The sequence below is a fragment of the Python bivittatus genome, unplaced genomic scaffold (assembly GCF_059951505.1).
Source record: "Python bivittatus isolate LINGU-HERP-01145 unplaced genomic scaffold, Pbiv_v1 ctg000080_np1212, whole genome shotgun sequence".
Classification (NCBI taxonomy): domain Eukaryota; kingdom Metazoa; phylum Chordata; class Lepidosauria; order Squamata; family Pythonidae; genus Python; species Python bivittatus.
In genome coordinates this window covers 60,765,958-60,784,837 of record NW_028277035.1, presented here as the reverse complement: position 1 = coordinate 60,784,837, position 18,880 = coordinate 60,765,958, and the positions used below count along the sequence as shown (strand labels likewise).

The 18,880-nt window shown below is 40.1% G+C and overlaps 1 protein-coding gene across 3 annotated transcripts in view; it reads right to left on the bottom strand.

Moving 5' to 3' along the window:
- ABHD6 (abhydrolase domain containing 6, acylglycerol lipase) overlaps positions 1–18,880 on the bottom strand; it is a 69,873-nt gene that overhangs the window by 17,843 nt on the left and 33,150 nt on the right. For all 3 annotated transcript variants that reach the window (XM_088134233.1, XM_088134234.1, XM_088134232.1), the window contains one exon: positions 3,320–3,469. In XM_088134233.1, the coding sequence (XP_087990359.1) occupies positions 3,320–3,438 (119 nt within the window). In that variant the 5' untranslated portion in view covers positions 3,439–3,469. The remainder of the gene's footprint in view (positions 1–3,319; positions 3,470–18,880) is intronic.

The window sequence follows — 18,880 nt, the reverse complement described above, 5'->3', positions numbered from 1 at the left end:
GCCACACAACCCGGAAGACCCACACCAGCCAATTTGTTTCTACTCTGTATCTTAAGAGGGATGCTCCACATCAACATTTTCTTCAAGGCCTGCAGATGGACTAGCAATACATAGGGCAGACTAATTTGTCCAAAGCTGACATGATCTCTTGTGCAGTATCAATACCAGCTGCAGCAGTCACTGGAAAACAACGGAAGAAGGAGGACCAAAGTGAGGAGACAGAATAGAAGGAAAAACTCAAGCCATCCCATATCCACTGAGAAACAATGCACCTCAAATACAGCGGGAATGCTGGGGGAGGCAGGGAGCAAATATCCATTTTTCCCTAAGTCCCCAAGCTTTCTATAATCTGTATAAATAAAAGATTCACTCACAAATCTTAAAAAGAGTTCACTCGTCCAGGTCCAACACTGCCACAGGTGAAAGAGGTTTCCCCTAACCTAGTGCTTCCAGGAATTTCCTGACTGGGAACTCCAAGAATTTCCCCCACACATCTGGAAGCCACCTGATTAAGTTAAGCTAGGACACAAACACATCTGACTGCGTAGGATGAGGAAAAGAAGGGTGGCACTGTCCGTCTCTAATTTCATTTGATTGTGGAAGAGCATCTAAACCATGGCATTCAGCCCAAATTCAAATTCTTACCAGCCCAAAGAACAGACATGGGCTCACAGGCTCTTTCACAACTGAAGAATGCTCTGATGTACTGTATATCCTCACCCCAGTCTCCAGATGAAGTGACTAACATAAATAAACCTATAATCCACAAGTCAGTGTTACAGTTTATCCTCCTAACCTACCTTGAATTGTTTCCAGTTAGAGAAAAGTTTCCAATCTGACTGTTTAAAAGCAGAGTTCAATGCCCTTTGTGGGGACAAAGTCACAGTATCAGCACTTTGCTACAGTATATTCCCAAAGAATCATGAAGAAGATAAAGCAGTTGTTTAGATTTATTTCGACTTAGTTGTCAAGATCAAACCTCAGTCCCAGCAGAGCAAACATGGGAGCTGGAAATAATGCCAAGTAAAAGAAAACACAGTTGCAGGTCCCTATGTGGCAACCTCTTTTTCCTCATCCTACACAGTCAGATGTGTTTGTGTCCTAGTTCAACTTAATCAGGTGGCTTTCAAATGTCTTCTTCTGGAGAACATTTATGATAGCCAAGTAGTAGGTGAACTGGCAGATGTTACAGGTACTGACTGCTATTTATAATTCCCAAACACCCTTCTTGTGCATCATACATCCGTACCCATGTCTATTTACCTTTTAGTTCAGGGGCCATATACAAACTTCCAGCCCCCACTCCTGAATGAGCAGTGCAATTAGGTAAGCACCCAAAAAATGTGTTGACCTCCAATCTATTTTACTAAAATTCATTAAAACACCCGAACAGTTCCAAAAATGAGGCAGAGACTTCCAGCCCACTGGGGACATTAATTTATCAACACAAGCTGTCCCTGTCTCAAAGATCTGGCCAACCAAAAGAGAAACAAGGCAGCTCCCAGACATAAAACAGGGGGGTACGCTACCTTCTACAGTGAATGGAAAAACAAAAAAAGGCAAGATAATGTGTTGCATTACACTAGACTGAATGCAGACTTGAGTATCCTAAAAATACACCCACTGAAATCGGAAAGATACAAATTAATCATGGCCAACTTAAGTCCTATTAATTTCAATAAGTCTATTCTAGATATTATTAAGTCCAGATCCAATACAGTACTGACGGTTACCAAAACATTCACAGAGCAGCTATCTAATTTCCCACAGATAGCCATATTCAAGAAAACAGTGTTAATTTTGAGCTGTTTGGCTTTTCTGATGGAAGAGCAGATCTATCACTGACGTACAACCCAGCAGGAAGTGTTCCCAAGGGAAGATTCTTTCAACTAGGCACAAGAGAATCCCACAATGCTCTCGGCAGCATTATGCTGACTGTGCTACCTATGTGAGGAGAACCAATTCCCATGTTTCCATTCCATGCTTCACAATAAGATTGCTCTTCCCTTGTCCACAGGAGGATCAGGATGTCTCCTTCACTTTCTCTCTCGTGTTCCTTCCTCAGTAATTCTCCTTTTGCTAAAATGATCAAAGATGAGATTTTGATCCCACAGTAACCTTTATTCCTCCTTAGCCATTAAAATAGCTTGTGGATGGCTCCATTTGGTAAAGAATTTGTCCCCATTCAAAAAATGAGCTTCTGGCATCTTTACTCATGGGGATCTAGTTTCCTAAATCAGGCAAAGTAACTTAGGTAATAATCTACTGCCTAGCAACCAAGAATAAATACATGCCTTGCTACTTAGATACATGCTGTTAAGAGAATTCTGTATTATACTAACTGAGCATTAACAGTAACAATAATTTTACAGGAGATTAAAATATTCTAGCACCCTGTTGCCTATTATGCATACCTACAGGCCTAATTGTAAAATAATTGCCCACTTCTGTCCTATGAACAAATAATTGGAGAAAAACCAGAGCTGAGTGGAAGAATGCTATTCTGCTTGGCAAAGATGCTTCATTCAACCCTCAACACTTTGAGATAAAAGGATTTTAGGGTCAGATGACAGAGGAGACCTCTGCCTGAGATTCTGAAATATTAGTGGTTTATCAGAACAATATCATGGACGACTACACGAACACCCCATACAATCTCATGTAAGGCATTTTCCTGCAATTGTATTGTACACACAGATGAACTCCCCAGAAAGAAATGACTGCATGTCACTGATTACGTTATGTTAGGTACGTATTATGTAATGACATATCTTCTCATCATGCCTAGAGGAAATTGTCTTTACGTGAATATATGTACCAGGCTTCATCAAAAATACTACCCATCCAGGCTAGTTTCAACATCCAGGTAATTAATGCTTTACAATAGTGTTTCTCAACCTCAGCAATTTTAAGATTTGGGGAATTCAATTCCCAGAATTCCCCAGCCAGCATGAACTCCACACATCTTAAAGTTGCTGAGCTGAGAAACAACATCTTTCAATATTCTTTGATGAGCAGGTTGGACAGTAAAGAGATTCATGTTTCCAATGGATTCAATATGTACACTAGAGGTTCATTCTCTTACTTCTTCCCATTGCAAGCACATTATGCTATATTGGACACTGTTCCATAACCCCTGGCTTTTAGGATTTGCAGTACTAAGAAGGTAGCTACAAAACAGAAAGGTGGAAGGCAAGAACACTCTTTGAAAGAGATTGTGGCTTATTCGTTCTAATTAAGTAAATAAGGCAGCTGCATATTCATTCTATAAAAGCAACAGAAACGGATATTATTATGCCAAACAGAATGAAAAACTTACCAGTAATATATTTTGATCAGTGCTGAAGGCCACAGGAGGAAGGATGCTACAAATGCCAAAATGGGGAGAGCTAAAGTGCCTCCCGCTATTACAAACATGTTTAATACATCAAGATCCATCTTGTCTGCTTCACAGTTCTGCTTTCTTCACCTGCGTGGGTAAAAGAAGTGGAAATATACATCTTAAAGCAGCCAACAACAAAACCCTGAAGGCAAAGGTGTAGAACAGATATTGTACAGGATCTCAGGCAATACTTCTGAGCCACCCTATCGGTTCTCTTTTTCAAGTGTTCCAGGTTAATAGTAGCTTCTCCCAATTAAATTCCAGGATCTAAAAGAAAGGAGGCGACTGAGTAAAGGAGGACACTGATCCCAAAAGATATCTACAGGAGAAATACAATGACCGATGGGGACCCAATCACAGAATCAACCTGGACTGAGGATAATCTGTCGATCACTGAAATCCAAATCCATACTTTCCCACTATGACATGTCCGTTCCATTTTGGATGCAGGATTCAGCCAAATCCAATGCACAGCCAATGAAGAATTGGTAAAAACATTTACAGCCTCTAAATCGCCAGATAAAACATTAAATTATTCAATAGTTAGTTTTACTTATACCTGTACAATTACTTATTAAAGAACACACAATAGTTTGCAACATTGCATTTATGATTTACATCTACGCAATGAATTTCAAAGAAAGAGCAAGCTGTAAAAATTATCATGCAGCATTCACCACAGACCATCCACGAAACGCACGAACTTACTCTTTTAGATAACCATCTCTGAGTTATCAGATACGCTAAGAAAGCCTATCTCTAACCTGAGATGCCATATATATCCACTAAGGCATATCTAAACAAAGGCCAAAGTGCAATTTGATAAATTAAACCAAGTTACCACATATAAAACAGATGCTCAATTAAAAGAGAGTGAATTGACAAACACAGATAATGTACACCGGAATCATATCTCACTGAGGCCCCAAAAGCATTCACAGAAACAGTGGGTTTCTCTTGGAAAAGGAGAGGAAAATGCAGAGCCATGGTTCTGGGAGAGCCTCTTCTTGGCTGCAGAGACAGGTGCATGCAAAATTGCTTCTCCTAGGAAGCATCTCAAAAAGCTAATGGAGAAACAGGAAAAGAGGAACTGTCATTCAAAAGACATACGACCTTAACTTGATTCACTCATTTGGTAGATTAATGCCTGCCTTTCCAGAATGTCTCCCTAGAGAGACATGGGCAACTTCTGAAGGGTTGGGGACTGTCCTGGCTTCTCTGACCTTCTAAGGGCCACAGGAGGTTTCCCAAAATCATTGTATTGTCTCCAGAAAAAAAAATGGAGGGATGATTTTGGGGGGCTCATTTTTCAGGGATGAAGAGTGGAAACTGGAAGGGAAGGCCTCAGGGAGGCAAAACAATCTCATTCCCCTTCTTGTGCTCCACCCAGCAACCACCTAGAAGATATGTTTGTCACACTCCGTATTGATTCAAACTGAGGTTTGAGTTTCTTTTCCTAGAAAAAACATTTTAGCATTTCTTTATACATCACATTAACATTTAACAATACAGGTAGTCCTTGACTTACAACCACAATTGGGACTGAAACTTCCATTAGTTAGCAATGCAGTCATTGAGTGGTGCCCGATTTTACTACCTTTTTTTCCCATGTCATTAAGCAAATCACCATGGTCATTAAGCAAATCTGGCTTCCCCCATTGACTTTGTTGGAAGCCCTCTGAGAAGGTCACAAATAGCAATCATGTGACCCTGGGATGCTGCAACTGTTGTAAATACATGCTGGTTGCCAAGTGCCCAAATTTTGATCATGTGATCACAGGGACACTGCAACAGTAGTAAGTATGAGAACCAGTTGTAAGTCACTTTTTCCAGCACTGTCGTGACTTTGAATGGTCATTAAACGAATGGTCATAAGTTGAGGATACCTGTACACATCTTCTGTCACCTAAGCAATTCTCACTTTTTGAGTGTCCATTCCCAGAATCAAAACTATTTTACTTTTTCAAACAAAGGTTTGTATATTGCTTATATATCCAATATTTTGTATATATACACAATATAATCTCCCAACATGTGATTGTGCGACAGCTTCACAGGACTTTGGATGATGTGGATTATCTGGATCCTTTTCAGTTGGGCATCCATCCATCCTCGCCTTACTTGACCTCTCAGTGGCTTTTGATACCATCAAAATAGTATCAAACTCCTTCTGGATCAACTCAGAGGATTGGGGGTGGGCAGCACAGTGTTGTGCTGGTTCACCTCCTTTCTCCAGGGTCGATTCCAGGTAGTGGTGATTGGGAAGGAGAGATTCCGCCCTCTGCCCCTACTGTGCGGGGTGCTGCAGGGATCAGTGCTCTCTCCTCTCCTATTCAACATCTACATGAGAGCGCTAGATGAGCTCATCCATCACCATGGGGTGAGGTATCATCAGTATGCTGATACCCAGTTGGACATCTCCATTCCTGGAGATTTAAGTGATGCTATGGATGTCTTATCCCAGTGTCTGAAGGCTATGAGGGTCTGGATGGGGAATAACAGGCTTCAACTGAACACTGGCAAGACTGAGTAGCTGGGGATTCTGAGGCCCTCCAGTTCTGGGATTATACCATCGCTGGTACTGGATGGGGATGCACTGCCCCAAACAGACCCTGTGCACAACCTGGGGGTCCTCTTGGACTGATGACTCCTGCTTGATTAGCAGGTGGCAGTCGTGGCTAGGAGGGCCTTTGCACAACTTATTGTACGTCAGTTGTACCCGTTCCTGGACCGAGGGGCCTTACTCACAACCACTCATGCCCTTGTCACCTCCCAGTTGGACTACTGCAATGCGCTCTACATGGGGCTACCCTTGAAGAGTATCTGGAAACTTTAGCTGGTGCAGAATAAGCAGCGTGGGCAGTTATATATATTTCTGGTAGAACACACATTACACCTCTGTTTCACAAGCTGCACTGGCTACCAGTCTATTTCAAGATGCTGATGCTCAACTTTAAAGCCCTTCATGGCATGGGACCAGGTTATTTGAGGGACCACCTCTCCCCAATTTCATCTGCCATCCCACAAGATCTAGCAGAGTAGGTATGTTACAGTTTCCGTCATCTAGGGAGCTACATTTGGCAGGCCCTGGGCAGCAGGCCTTTTCTGCTGTGGAACCCCCATTGTGGAACCTTCTCCCCTCATAGATGAGATCGGCCTCATCACTCCTGAGTTTTCAAAGTCCCTCCAGACCTAGTTATGTTAGCAGGCCTGGGGACCTCAGGGGATGGGTGAACTTGTAAGGTGGCTCTATTATTAACATCCCTTCGCCTATTATTTTCCTTTTCTGTTTTATTTCTGCTTTTATAGCTTTTAATGTTTTTAATAATTACAATATAAGGGTTTTATGTAACAATTGTTTATATATTTTTTGTTTTATTGGACTGTTGTACACCGACCAGAGTCACTTTTTGTGAGATGGGTGGCCATATAAATTCGATTAATAAATAAATAAATAGAGCAACAGAGAAAGAGTTGAAATCGGATTGCAGTTTGAATGGGAGACTAAAACTGGAGTTGACTGAACAGAAATATACTTTGAGAAACAAATGCAGTCTTGCTGGAAATCTAGTTCAGCCAGAAGATTTGCTGCACATTTATAAGCTTATTTCTAACTTTAAGTCTCCATTTGTAAATAATAAAAGAGCTGTAAATCTCCAGTGTAGTACCTCTTATAAAAAGAGACTTCAACTGCAGGGGAGTAAATAATACGACAGAGAGAGGAGAAGACATCGTGTATTGTGCTGAAAAGAGTCATGACTCCAAATACATTTAGAGTAATACTAAAAATACAGCTGACCCACAATCCTTATTCCGTGAAGACTGAGAACAGGCATCATTCTCTGATTCCAGCCAACCAGAACACAACGCTTTGCATTAGCAGTTTCTTGCCCAGTGCTCAGGCTGTGTTACACCTGCACCTCCACCTGTATGTTCAGCAAACTGAAGGTTAAATAGGTCTATTTGAAAATCCAGAGCCAACAGGCTATGTATGGATTTAGGTTTTTCTGTTGTAAGAATTGCATGTTTCGTGCTCAGGTATGAACAGATAAATCAGGATAAGAGTTACTATATCAGGGGGTTTTAACCTGGGGTCCACAAACCCCTTGGGCATCCATGGATAGATTTCAGGGGTTGGTGAACTTGGATGGGAAAAAAACCCTTTATTTTCACTAATCACTCACTGACACTTCACTCTGTGTTCAGTAATGAACATAGGTAACAATGTTATGGCCTCTAGACTCCAAAAATGTTTTTAACCAATGAATCTCACTATAATAATTTCACATAATTTTACATATATATACTGTAACATGACTGTTATTTTTTTAAAATTTTGATAATAATTGGTTTTCTTTGTCATACTATCTATATCTATGCATTTTATTTTATAAATTAAAATTTATTTTTCTAAGAAGGGATCTCTCAAAGGAGTCCATGACAAAAAAAGTTAAGAACCCCTGGCACGTAGGACCTTTCAGCTGAATAATTACTAACTGAAAACTAGTTTACACAGACATAGCCCACAGCTTAAATGAATTCCCATCTTTACCATTCCCTGGCTTTTAATCATCCAATCTGATGTACTGATCTAAAATTCAAAAGACGATTAATTATTATGAAATTTCCCTTAGTTTACAATACTGACTTTGTCTATTTTTTTCCCCTCATGGCCAACATGGGTACTATTGCTTTTCACAAAAATAATGTCTACAGGAGGCAGAATCTTCTTCTTATATGTTCTATTTTTAACTTCATTTGCACACAAGGTATGAACCATCAATAATGAGCAAGCAGTTAAGTAATAGAAGTTATATTAACAGAGTAGAGGTTATAAACAGCAATACATATTACTGAAAAACAAAAATCAATTATGAAGCAATGGATGGATACAGAGGATGCTTTGAAAGGATAGAAAGGTATGGAGAGTTGTAAATTATGCTAATGTAAATTAGATTTATTTTTATTTTTAAATGCCTCTGGGAGGCTTACAACCAAAAACCAACTTATTAAAAGAAAAATACAACAGGAGAACCCATTTCTCTAACCTATGAAGATCATTTTGAATGCTATTTCTGTCTCCTAGAGTATTAACTATCCCACCACCTCTTCATCAAAGTCATTAATAAATATTGAATAATAGAGGACCCAAGACTAAATCTTATGGCAATCTCATACTATGATATTGTTATTATTATTATTATTATTACTATTATTATTACTATTATTATTATTATATATCTCTCTTCAGTTTTATGATGAACCACTGAAGAGCACTCTGAGTATAATTTTCAAACAAAGCTATATATCCATTTAACTGTAATGTCATTCTACCCACATTTAGCTAGCATGTTAATCAGCATGTCATGGGGTACTATGTCAAATATTTGCTAGAGTCAAGAGTTACTACCAGAGGAGCCTACGCCCAGCTTCAGCTGGTGCATTAATAGTGACCCTACCTGAGCAGAAACACCAAACTATAGTAACTCATGACCTTAGCACCACCTAACTAGACTACTGTAATGCACTCTACTGGCAGAGCAAGCTACTATATATAAACAAGCAGAAAACCCCACACTCACTCACACTGATGATGTTACCTAGTTAGGTAATGAAATGTCTGCAAGCAAACAACCAAGTTCAGACAGCACCAAGAACTCCACAAATCTGATCATGAACTTTTTCAAAATCAGCCAATATAAGCCATGAACTGCCACCTGCTTTCCAAAATGATAGAAGGGAGACTAATTCATCTCTAAAAAAGATCCATATTTTGAGACTGAGTCAGGGAAAAGTCCTCTCCTGCATACCAGACAGGAAGATCTTGGTTAGCAGGTGTTTCCTCCAGACATTCTCTCCAGCAGGTCTTAATAGCAGGTTTACGATAAGAAAGGCAGTCCCTTATATAGCTGGGATGGGCAACCTCCAGTCTGTACACAACTCCCATGGTACCCCACCCAATCACTGTCATTGTCCTTGGCTGGAACAGGTAATCCAGTGCCCTAAGTGGTTTAAAGCTTAAAGTTTAAAGTCAACACCTTGAACTGTGCCTGGGAAACTATTAGCAACCTGCGCACTTCTTTCAGTATAAAAGGTCACCACACTGCACACCTGTAATTTATTTTATTCAATTTATATGGCTGCCTACTTGCAAGCAACTTTGGGAGATTAACAAAATTAAAAACTGTCAAAGAAGTACAAATAGTAAAAATCCGGAAAAGAAAAATGACAGGCAAGAATATACATGAACACTTATAGTGTAGGGGTCAAAATTTACTTCTCATATATTAAGACATACTGCCAAGAGCCAGTTCTTCATGGCCTTTTGGATCTGAGGGGGAAGCTGTTCCACATGGCAGGAGTGGCAACAGAGAAGGCCAGCTTCCTGCATGTTCCTGTTGGGTGGGCAGAGACAACTGGAGATGGACAGTCCCTCAAATATCTGGCCCTGTGTCATGAATGGCTTTGTACAGTAGGTGATGACCAGCACCCTGAATTGCACCAAGAAGCCCACCTGTATCTGGTGTAGCTCACACAGAAGTGCCATTACATAGGCATGTGGCGCTCTGGGCAGGATCTGACAGCCCTCTGAGGTCGGCAAGGTCAACAGGCATGACAGGGATACCAAGAAAGCTCTTTTATTTAAAAAAAAAAAAAAAAAAGAATCTTGAAAGCCTGTCAGGCTTTATCTCTGTTCCATCTTATACCAAACAAAATCAAGGCAGGTTTATTTTGAGTTTCTTTCTCACACTTTCCTGTCTCAGGAGTGAGTAATCTTTTCTCAAAGTCCTCTCCTTAATAGTTCCTCATTCCTTCCCCATTCCCAAGGCCAGGTCTACATTCCTTCACAGTCTCACTCCTAAGATCCAGCTGGATTTGGAGAATCCCTTGGAAGAAATTATTGTTGATCACACAGTCATCCAAATGTTTACACTGGATTTGGCATTTTTATGCACCTAGCGAGTCCTTCCCAAGGACCTGGGATAGCCAGATGTTGTTGTTCAATGATGTTAAAAGTACCATCGCAGTCTATAAGCTGTTCCAAGTAAAGCTGCCTTTTGCAATTGACCGATGGTGATTTTGTCAATGCCAATGATCTTCAAGTGGTGCTCCCGATGTTTTGGGATTGCACCCAAGGTGCCTATTACTATTGGTACTATCTTTGCTTTCTTTTGCCACAGTTGTTCTATTATTTGTATGTTTGTTTGTTTAATTTATGGGCCACCTGACTCCCAGAGACTTTGGGTGGTTTATAAAAGGTTACAAACATTTAAAAACAAGAGAAGAACACAACACAAAAAGGAACAAAGATGGCAGAGATAACAAACCCGCATGGGTACCAAGAAAAAGAAAAGTGGGCCTCAATCATACCCACCAAAGGCCTTCATTCTTCAAAATATTACTGTTATATTTACCTCACTGCTACAAGCATAAGAATTTCCAAGGTGCAGCATTACACATGTTTCAGTTCCCTTTAAAATTGGGTCACTGGGGGCGGGGGTGGGGTTGTAACATTTGCAAAAATTTAGAAATATACAAGATATACCTAACAGAAGTACAGCTTCAAGTCCATAGTAGGTGGCCAAAGTTCTCAGGCATACAGTAAGGAATATCATCACGCTTGTATCTTATCTGAAGCTGGCCAGATATAGTCTCACAGCAGTCCAAACTGACAGTTCAGTTTAGAGAAATCCAATAGGAAATCCATAATAAGCTAAAGCAGGTATCAAGAGCTAGCAAATTTTGAACTGGCTCTAGCCTTCATCCTTCAAGAATGATTTCATCAGGCATGTGATCCTGTGCAAAGTTATATTTGATGGTTTCTGTATTTCAAGCTGTTTTAACATTTGTCACCCAACGACAAGACAGACATATTTTCCTCCCTATTCCCAGTCAGTTGATATCCCTAGGCAGAAGAACAGGAACAGACTCTTGTTTTGTTTTCCCTTTTCTTCTGCTAAAATGAAATTTTTCATCACAGTGCTTCTGACACAGTGTAGTGAGCAACATTTAATTACACTAACTCTTTCTGACGTGCTCGTTTTCTTGGCTGCTCCAAAATTTCCTCTATTCATTCTCCAAAATGCCACTGCTCTTCATTAAAAGGCAAAATCATAAAGCAGCAAATTTTTCTTAACCTGCAAAGTTTTATAGTTAGAATTTAGAATAAAGCCTTTGTAAAGTAAGACAATCTTCCTTAAACAGAGTTGTGATAATAACATTATTTTAAATTATCTATTAAAACACTGGGCATAACTGTGGGACCTTTACACCAAAAGATTAGAACATTTTTACACCAAAAGATTAGAACTTTATAATGTAACCCAATACATTATAAGACTTGGCGTCTTCCAAGATATTGAGTTACAACTCCTATAATTCCTCCTGCCACATTTAAAGGTTACGGAAAGCATCGGGTCAAAGAAGGCTGACCTAAGTTAATGTTACTCTTCATAACAATTCTACTGTTGTATTTACTCATACCTAATGACATATTTGCAAAAGTGGGGTAGAGGTAGTTAAATAAAACTATATCCATTAACAAAAATAACTAAGACACAACTAAGCCTAATGTTTCTAAAACAGCACTACTTAAAAAACTTTGCAAAATACCAAGAAATTGCTGAATCAAGGGAGGACTCCAGGGATTGCACAAATGCCCGTGGCTATCCATCCTTTGCGCGATTCTATGATGTACAGTAGTTCCAAACGGGTGTCACCCGGAGCCTTTTCCTTTGCAAATATAGCTGGTGACATATTTTCTGCTTGTAACTTAACACGCAATAAAAGCACTGCATCACTCGATCCATGAAAATTAATAAGCAGACTGGATACAAAACCTTTTTGTTTTTTAGATACTCTGAAAACATCAGAGGGGAAGGATTAAATCGGATTTTAATTATGATTATTACATAAACTTAATTTTGTAATAGTAATGTTAATGATAACAAAGGTATAGAAGTTAAAAGATAAATCAAGAATATATACCTTAAAATGAAATACAGATATTTTAAGCACCCATTTTTATACTTCTATCTAAACAAAGGTAATCTACCAAGAAAAATGTTAATAATACAATAAATGATAACAAAATTTGTCTGAATGCTTCTTTCATTATACAGTTGTTTGATATTTTTTTAGCAAAAGCAATTTAAATCCCATTAATCCAATGAAACGAGTCATTTAATTTTCCAGGGTTTTGTAATACAAATTTGGCAGGGAAAAAAACATGTTAATGGTTTCTGCTACATCAATTTACATGTATTCAACAATGCAAAGTTAGGTAGACAGTAGCCCAACTAAGCGGCAGCCATAGTCAGTCTAGACTGATCTTGGTTTTAGTGGAGTTTAATGGATTGTTGCCATGGACAATTGTGGATACCTTGCTGATTTTAAAAAAATTCTGTGCCATAAAGATTAATTAAGATCAGAACCTAAATCATTCTTCCAAAATCTTTCAAAACTTCTAAGGAAACTTATGCTTATGCCTAAATATTGTAATACTTAAACAAGAATGAATTAGATAACACCTTTTCTCTAATACTATTAACTGTCTTGACTGACATGAATGGCAAAGCTTGATTCATTTGAAACCACCTGCATCCATTCCTGTTACAAAATATATTCAGAAGTCACAGGATGATCATCACTGACTGAAGTTTTAACTCTATAAAATTCTGCCTCTTCCCATTCTTTCTATTGTGAATTTATCCTCATGCTTAAAAAGTTAACCATCAAGGAATGAGAGAAAAGAAGCCAAATTAGAGACCTCAGATAGAGATTTGAGATAACAGCTATTAATTTCTTACTGTCAGTAAAGAATGGTATTGCTCTAATAGATAAGGAGTCTAATGCTAAGATAAGGGTTAACCCTAACCCTAACCCTAACTTCCTAAACATTATTTGACTTCCTAAGAATATGAATTGCCGTAACTGAAAAGCATCCAAATTGCTATGCCTAAATGTCCAACCTGCTTTGTTTATACTACAGACTGGTCTTGCATAAAAATATATCATCTACATTATTTGCACTATGTAATTCACATGTATGTAATTTGCATTCATTTACATCATTTAAATCAATGAATAGATTTAAAGGATTAGATTTGGTAGACAGAGTGCCTGAAGAACTATGGACAGAGGTCCGTAACATTGTACAGGAGGCAGCAACTAAAACCATCCCAAAGAAAAAGAAATGCAAGAAAGCAAAATGGCTGTCTGATGAGGACAAATAGCTGTGGAAAGAAAGAATGTGAAAAGCAAGGGTGAAAGGGAAAGATATAAGCAACTGAATGCAGATTTCCAGAGAATAGCAAGGAGAGATAAGAAGGCCTTCTTAAATGAACAATACAAAGAAATCGAGGAAAACAATAGAATGGGGAAGACTAGAGATCTCTTCAAAAAAACTGGAGATATCAAAGGAACGTTTAGTGCAAAGATGAGCATGATAAAGGACAAAAAAGGCAGGGACCTAACAGAAGCAGAAGAGATTAAGCAGAGGTGGCAAGAATACACAGAAGAACTATACAAGAAAGATCTTAATGTCCCTGATGTCCATGCTGGTGTGGTCACTGACCTTGAGCCAGACATCCTAGAGAGTGAAGTCAAGTGGGCCTCAGGAAGCATTACTAACAACAAAGCTAGCAGAGATGACAGTATTCCAGCTGAGTTATTTAAAATACTAAAAGATGATGCTGTTAAAGTGCTGCACTCAATATGCCAGCAAGTTTGGAAAACGCAACAGTGGCCACAGGATTGGAAAAGGTCAGTTTATGTTCCAATTCCAAAGAAGGGCAATGCCAAAGAATGATCAAACTATTGCACAATTGCACTCATTTCACATGCTAGCAAGGTTATGCTCAAAATCCTACAAGCTAGGCTTCAGCAGTATGTGAACCGAGAACTACCGGATGTACAAGCTGGGTTTCGAAGAGGCAGAGGAACTAGAGATCAAATCGCCAACATTCCCTGGATCATGGAGAAAGCACGAGAGTTCCAGAAAAACATCTACTTCTGCTTCACTGACTATGCAAAAGCCTTCGATTGTGTGGATCACAACAAACTGTGGCAAATTCTTAAAGAGATGGGGGTACCAGGCCATCTTACCTGTCTCCTGAGAAATCTGTATGCGGGCCAAGAAGCAACAGTTAGAACCGGTCATGGAACAACCGATTGGTTCAAAATAGGGAAAGGAGTATGACAAGGCTGTATACTGTCACCCTGCTTATTTAACCTATATGCAGAGTACATCATGAGAAATGCCAGGCTGGAAGACTCACAAGCCAGAATTAAGATTGCAGGGAGAAACATCAACAACCTCAGATATGCAGATGATACCACCCTAATGGCAGAAAGTGAAAAAGAACTAAGAGCCTCTTGATGAGGGTGAAAGAGGAGAGTGCGAAAGCTGGCTTGAAACTCAACATTAAAAAAACTAAGATCATGGCATCTGGACCCATTAATTCCTGGCAAATAGAAGGGGTAGAAATGGAAGCAGAAACAGACTTCATTTATTTGGGCTCCAAGATCACCACAGACAGAGACTGCAGCCATGAAATTAAAAGACGCTTGCTCCTTGGGAGGAAAGCTACGGCAAACCTAGGTAGCATATTAAAAAGCAGAGACGTCACCTTCCCGACAAAGATCCACATAGTCAGCTATGGTTTTTCCAATAGTAATGTATGGCTGTGAGAGCTGGACCATAAAGAAGGCTGAGCGCCGAAGAATTGATGCCTTTGAACTGTGGTGCTGGAGAAGACTCTTAAGAGTCCCCTGGACTGCTAGGAGGTCAAACCAGTCAATCTTAAAGGAAATCAACCCTGACTGCTCATTGGAAGGATTGATAATGAAGCTCAAGCTCAGATACTTTGGTCACCTAATGCGAAAAGAGGACTCCTTGGAAAAGACCCTGATGCTGGGAAAGATTGAAGGCAAAAGGAGAAGAGGACGGCAAAGGATGAGATGGTTAGATAGCATCACTGAAGCAATGAGCATGAAACTGAGCAAACTCAGGGAGGCAGTGAAGGACAGGAAGGCCTGGAGTGATATGGTTCATGGGGTCACGAAGAGGCAGACACGACTTAACGACTGAACAACGAACAACATCATTTCTATTAAGCAAGTAACATAAATGGATGCAGATGATGTAAAAATGTCAGTTACATAACTACGTAGACAAATGATGCAAACAATATCAATTGTCCAGACTGCTGTGCAAAAAAACAAATGCTGTCCATTGCTTGGGGATAAAGTCTAAAGTAAAATCCTGTTGCATTCAGAATCTGCTAAATGGAGATTTTATTGTATACTTTTATAGTGTGATCTAAGAAAATTTGCTGTCAACTGTCATATCTAGAAAGACTTATTTTGTATCAGGGTTTTTTATCTTTAAGTTTCACCGACATATTCTAAATATGTTTTATAAAAACCATGGTAAAAACCTTGCCAAGAACATTTTATGGAAGGGCTCTCAAATGATTCAGATATGGTGCCCAATGATAGGACCCCCAGGCCAGAAGGTACCCAGTAAGCTACTGGGGAAGAGCAAGGAGCTGCAGTGAGTAGTCAAGGCATTAATGATGTGCCTGCAGCAAATCCAGCAGGAATCTCAGCTGCTGATGCAGCCATTGGTGAAACCAAGGGTCCGTGCTACATGAAGACAACATCGGATGGCAACATGGGATGTCCAAGGAATGATCCAGGGTAAATTGGGTATCATCAAACGGGAGATGGCTAGGTTGAAAATTGACTACCTTGGTGTCGGCGAGCTACACTGGATAGACAACGGCTATTTCCTGTCTGAGGAATTCACTATCTATTACTCAGGACATGACCCCAGGAAAACGAATGGAGTGGCATTTATCACAAGCAAGAAACTCGCCCAAGCAGTGGAAAGCTTCTCAACAGTAAACGATTGCATCATGATCATCCAAATCTGTGCCAAGCCCCTTAAAATCATAGTTGTCCAAGTCTACACCCCAATGACTGATGCAATGGAGCTTGAAATAGAGGGTTTCTATGCCAGCATCGAAAAACTTTGAAGCAAGTGCCCAAAAAAGACATCGTTTACATACTGGGTGACTTAATGCAAAAGTTGGCAGAAAAGCAGGAACAGGCATCACTGGCAGCTTTGGACATGGGCAGAGGAATGATGCAGGCAATTGTTTGGTACAATTTTGCCATGAAAATCAATTCTGAACCATGAATACCTGGTTCAAACTGTACAAGCGTTGCTTATACACTGGGGCCTCACCAAATAAACTGCAACGTAATGAGATCGACTATGTCCTATGCAGCCATCAATGGACCAGTTCAGTCCCCAACATCAAGACATATCTGGGTGTCGATTGCAGTTCAGATTGTGAATTGTTGGTGGCTAAGATCAGAGTCAAATTATGCAGCATCAAAAAGACAGCACCACCAAAGAAGTTTGACGTCACCAAAATCCCTTCCACGTATGTAACTGAGGTGAAAAATAGGTTTGAACTGCTGGACACTGCTGAGAAGATGCCTGACGAACTGTGGCAGGAAATTAAATTGACCATCACTGAAACAGCAGTTGAACACCTGCCATGCAAGAAGCCAGAGAAAAAGCGCAAGTGGCCAAAACCATCAGAACAGCTGAGTGAAGAAAAGCAGCCAAAGCAGCAGGCAAACGGGAGGAAGCCAGGAGACTGAATGCGGATTTCCAAAGAGCAGCAAGGAAGGACAGCGAAGTTCACTGGGACCAGTGTTGCAAGCAGCTAGAAGAGGACTGCCTGAAGGACCACACCAGGAATGCATTTGCGCAAGTCAGACAGATCCGAACACCATTCACTGCTCATAAAAGCATCATCAAAAACCAGCAAGGGAAAGAACTGTCTGGCCGACAAGGTGTTAAGAACAGATGGCGAGAACATACAGAAGAGCTGTAGGCCAGCAGCACAGAGGCCCAGCCTCCTCAGGATGATGAGGAAAGGGAAGCAGAAATAGAACCAGCCATCCCTCAGGAAGAAGTTGGGAGGGCAATGAGCCAACTGCCAAACCACAAGGCCCCAGGTGTTGATATCTTCCCCGCAGAATTGCTGAGGCCTGTACCACCCACAACCATCACGGCCTTGTGCCAGAAAGTTTGGGAAATGAACACACGGCCACAGGATTAGAAACAATTAGTGTTCATTTCATTGCCAAAAAAGGATGACTCCAAGGACTGCTCCAATTACTGCACAATTGCCCTCACCCCTCACGCTACCAAGATTCTCCTTAACATCATACAACAACATCTGGCATTGACCATCAAAAGGGAATTACCAGATGTTCAAGCTGGCTTCAGAAGGGTTTGTGGAGCTCATGATCATATTGTAAATCTATACTGGATCATGAAAAAATCTCAAGAATATTAAAAAAAAATCTATATCTGCTTTATTGACTACAAGAAAGCCTTCAATTGTGTCGATCATGACAAGCTGTGGAGAGCCCTAGAAGACCTGGGGGTGCCAACATAGCTGGCCAAGTGGGTGCAGAAGCCACTGTGCAAATACCATATGGAGACACTGATTGGTTCAAGATAGAGAAAGGAGTGTGGCAAGGTTGCATTCTTTCACCTTTCTTATTCAACCTGTATGCTAAAGTGATCATGAGGCATGTGGAACTTGAAGAATCAACAATCAGAGTAAAGATTGGAGGAAGGAACATCAACAACCTTCAATGTGCTGATGACACAACTCTTCTCTCAGAAACCAAAGAAGGCCTGAAACATCTGTTCAAAAGGTTTAAAGAAGAAAACAAGAAATTTGGCCCCTTCTTGAACATCAAGAAGACCAAGCTCATGACCACTGTGACGAATGGAAATGTCCAAGTAGCAACTGATGGTGAAGAGATCAAATGTGTGCAAGACTTCACTTTCCTAGGATTGCAGATTGATCAAAGCAGTGAATGCAGCCCAGAAACAAAATGTTGAATCACACTAGCAGTGATGAGCATGAATTGAATATGGAAAAAGACGTAGGAATCTTCTCTAACACTATAGCTCGAACAAGTCAATTTTCCTCCTGTCTAGTTTTTTCACGGTCCAACTTCTGCAACCATAGGTACCTATGGGAAACACAATGGTGCGGACTAATCTGCATTTAACCATATTAAATGCAAAATAATATTAATCACAACAACCACAACAACTTAGGCCTGTCATATTTAAGAAGCAAGCCAGAGGTTCCTTCAACTGCCAAGACTACTACTTTCTCAAGATAGAGAAAGGAGTGTGGCAAGGTTGCATTCTTTCACCTTTCTTATTCAACCTGTATGCTAAAGTGATCATGAGGCATGTGGAACTTGAAGAATCAACAATCAGAGTAAAGATTGGAGGAAGGAACATCAACAATCTTCAATGTGCTGATGACACAACTCTTGGCCTATCTCAACCATGCCGGGGAAGGCTACCATAAAATGAGAAGTTGAATCGGATATTTGGGGCTTTATGCTCATTCCCCAATAGAAGCACAATCCATTGTTCTGAGAATA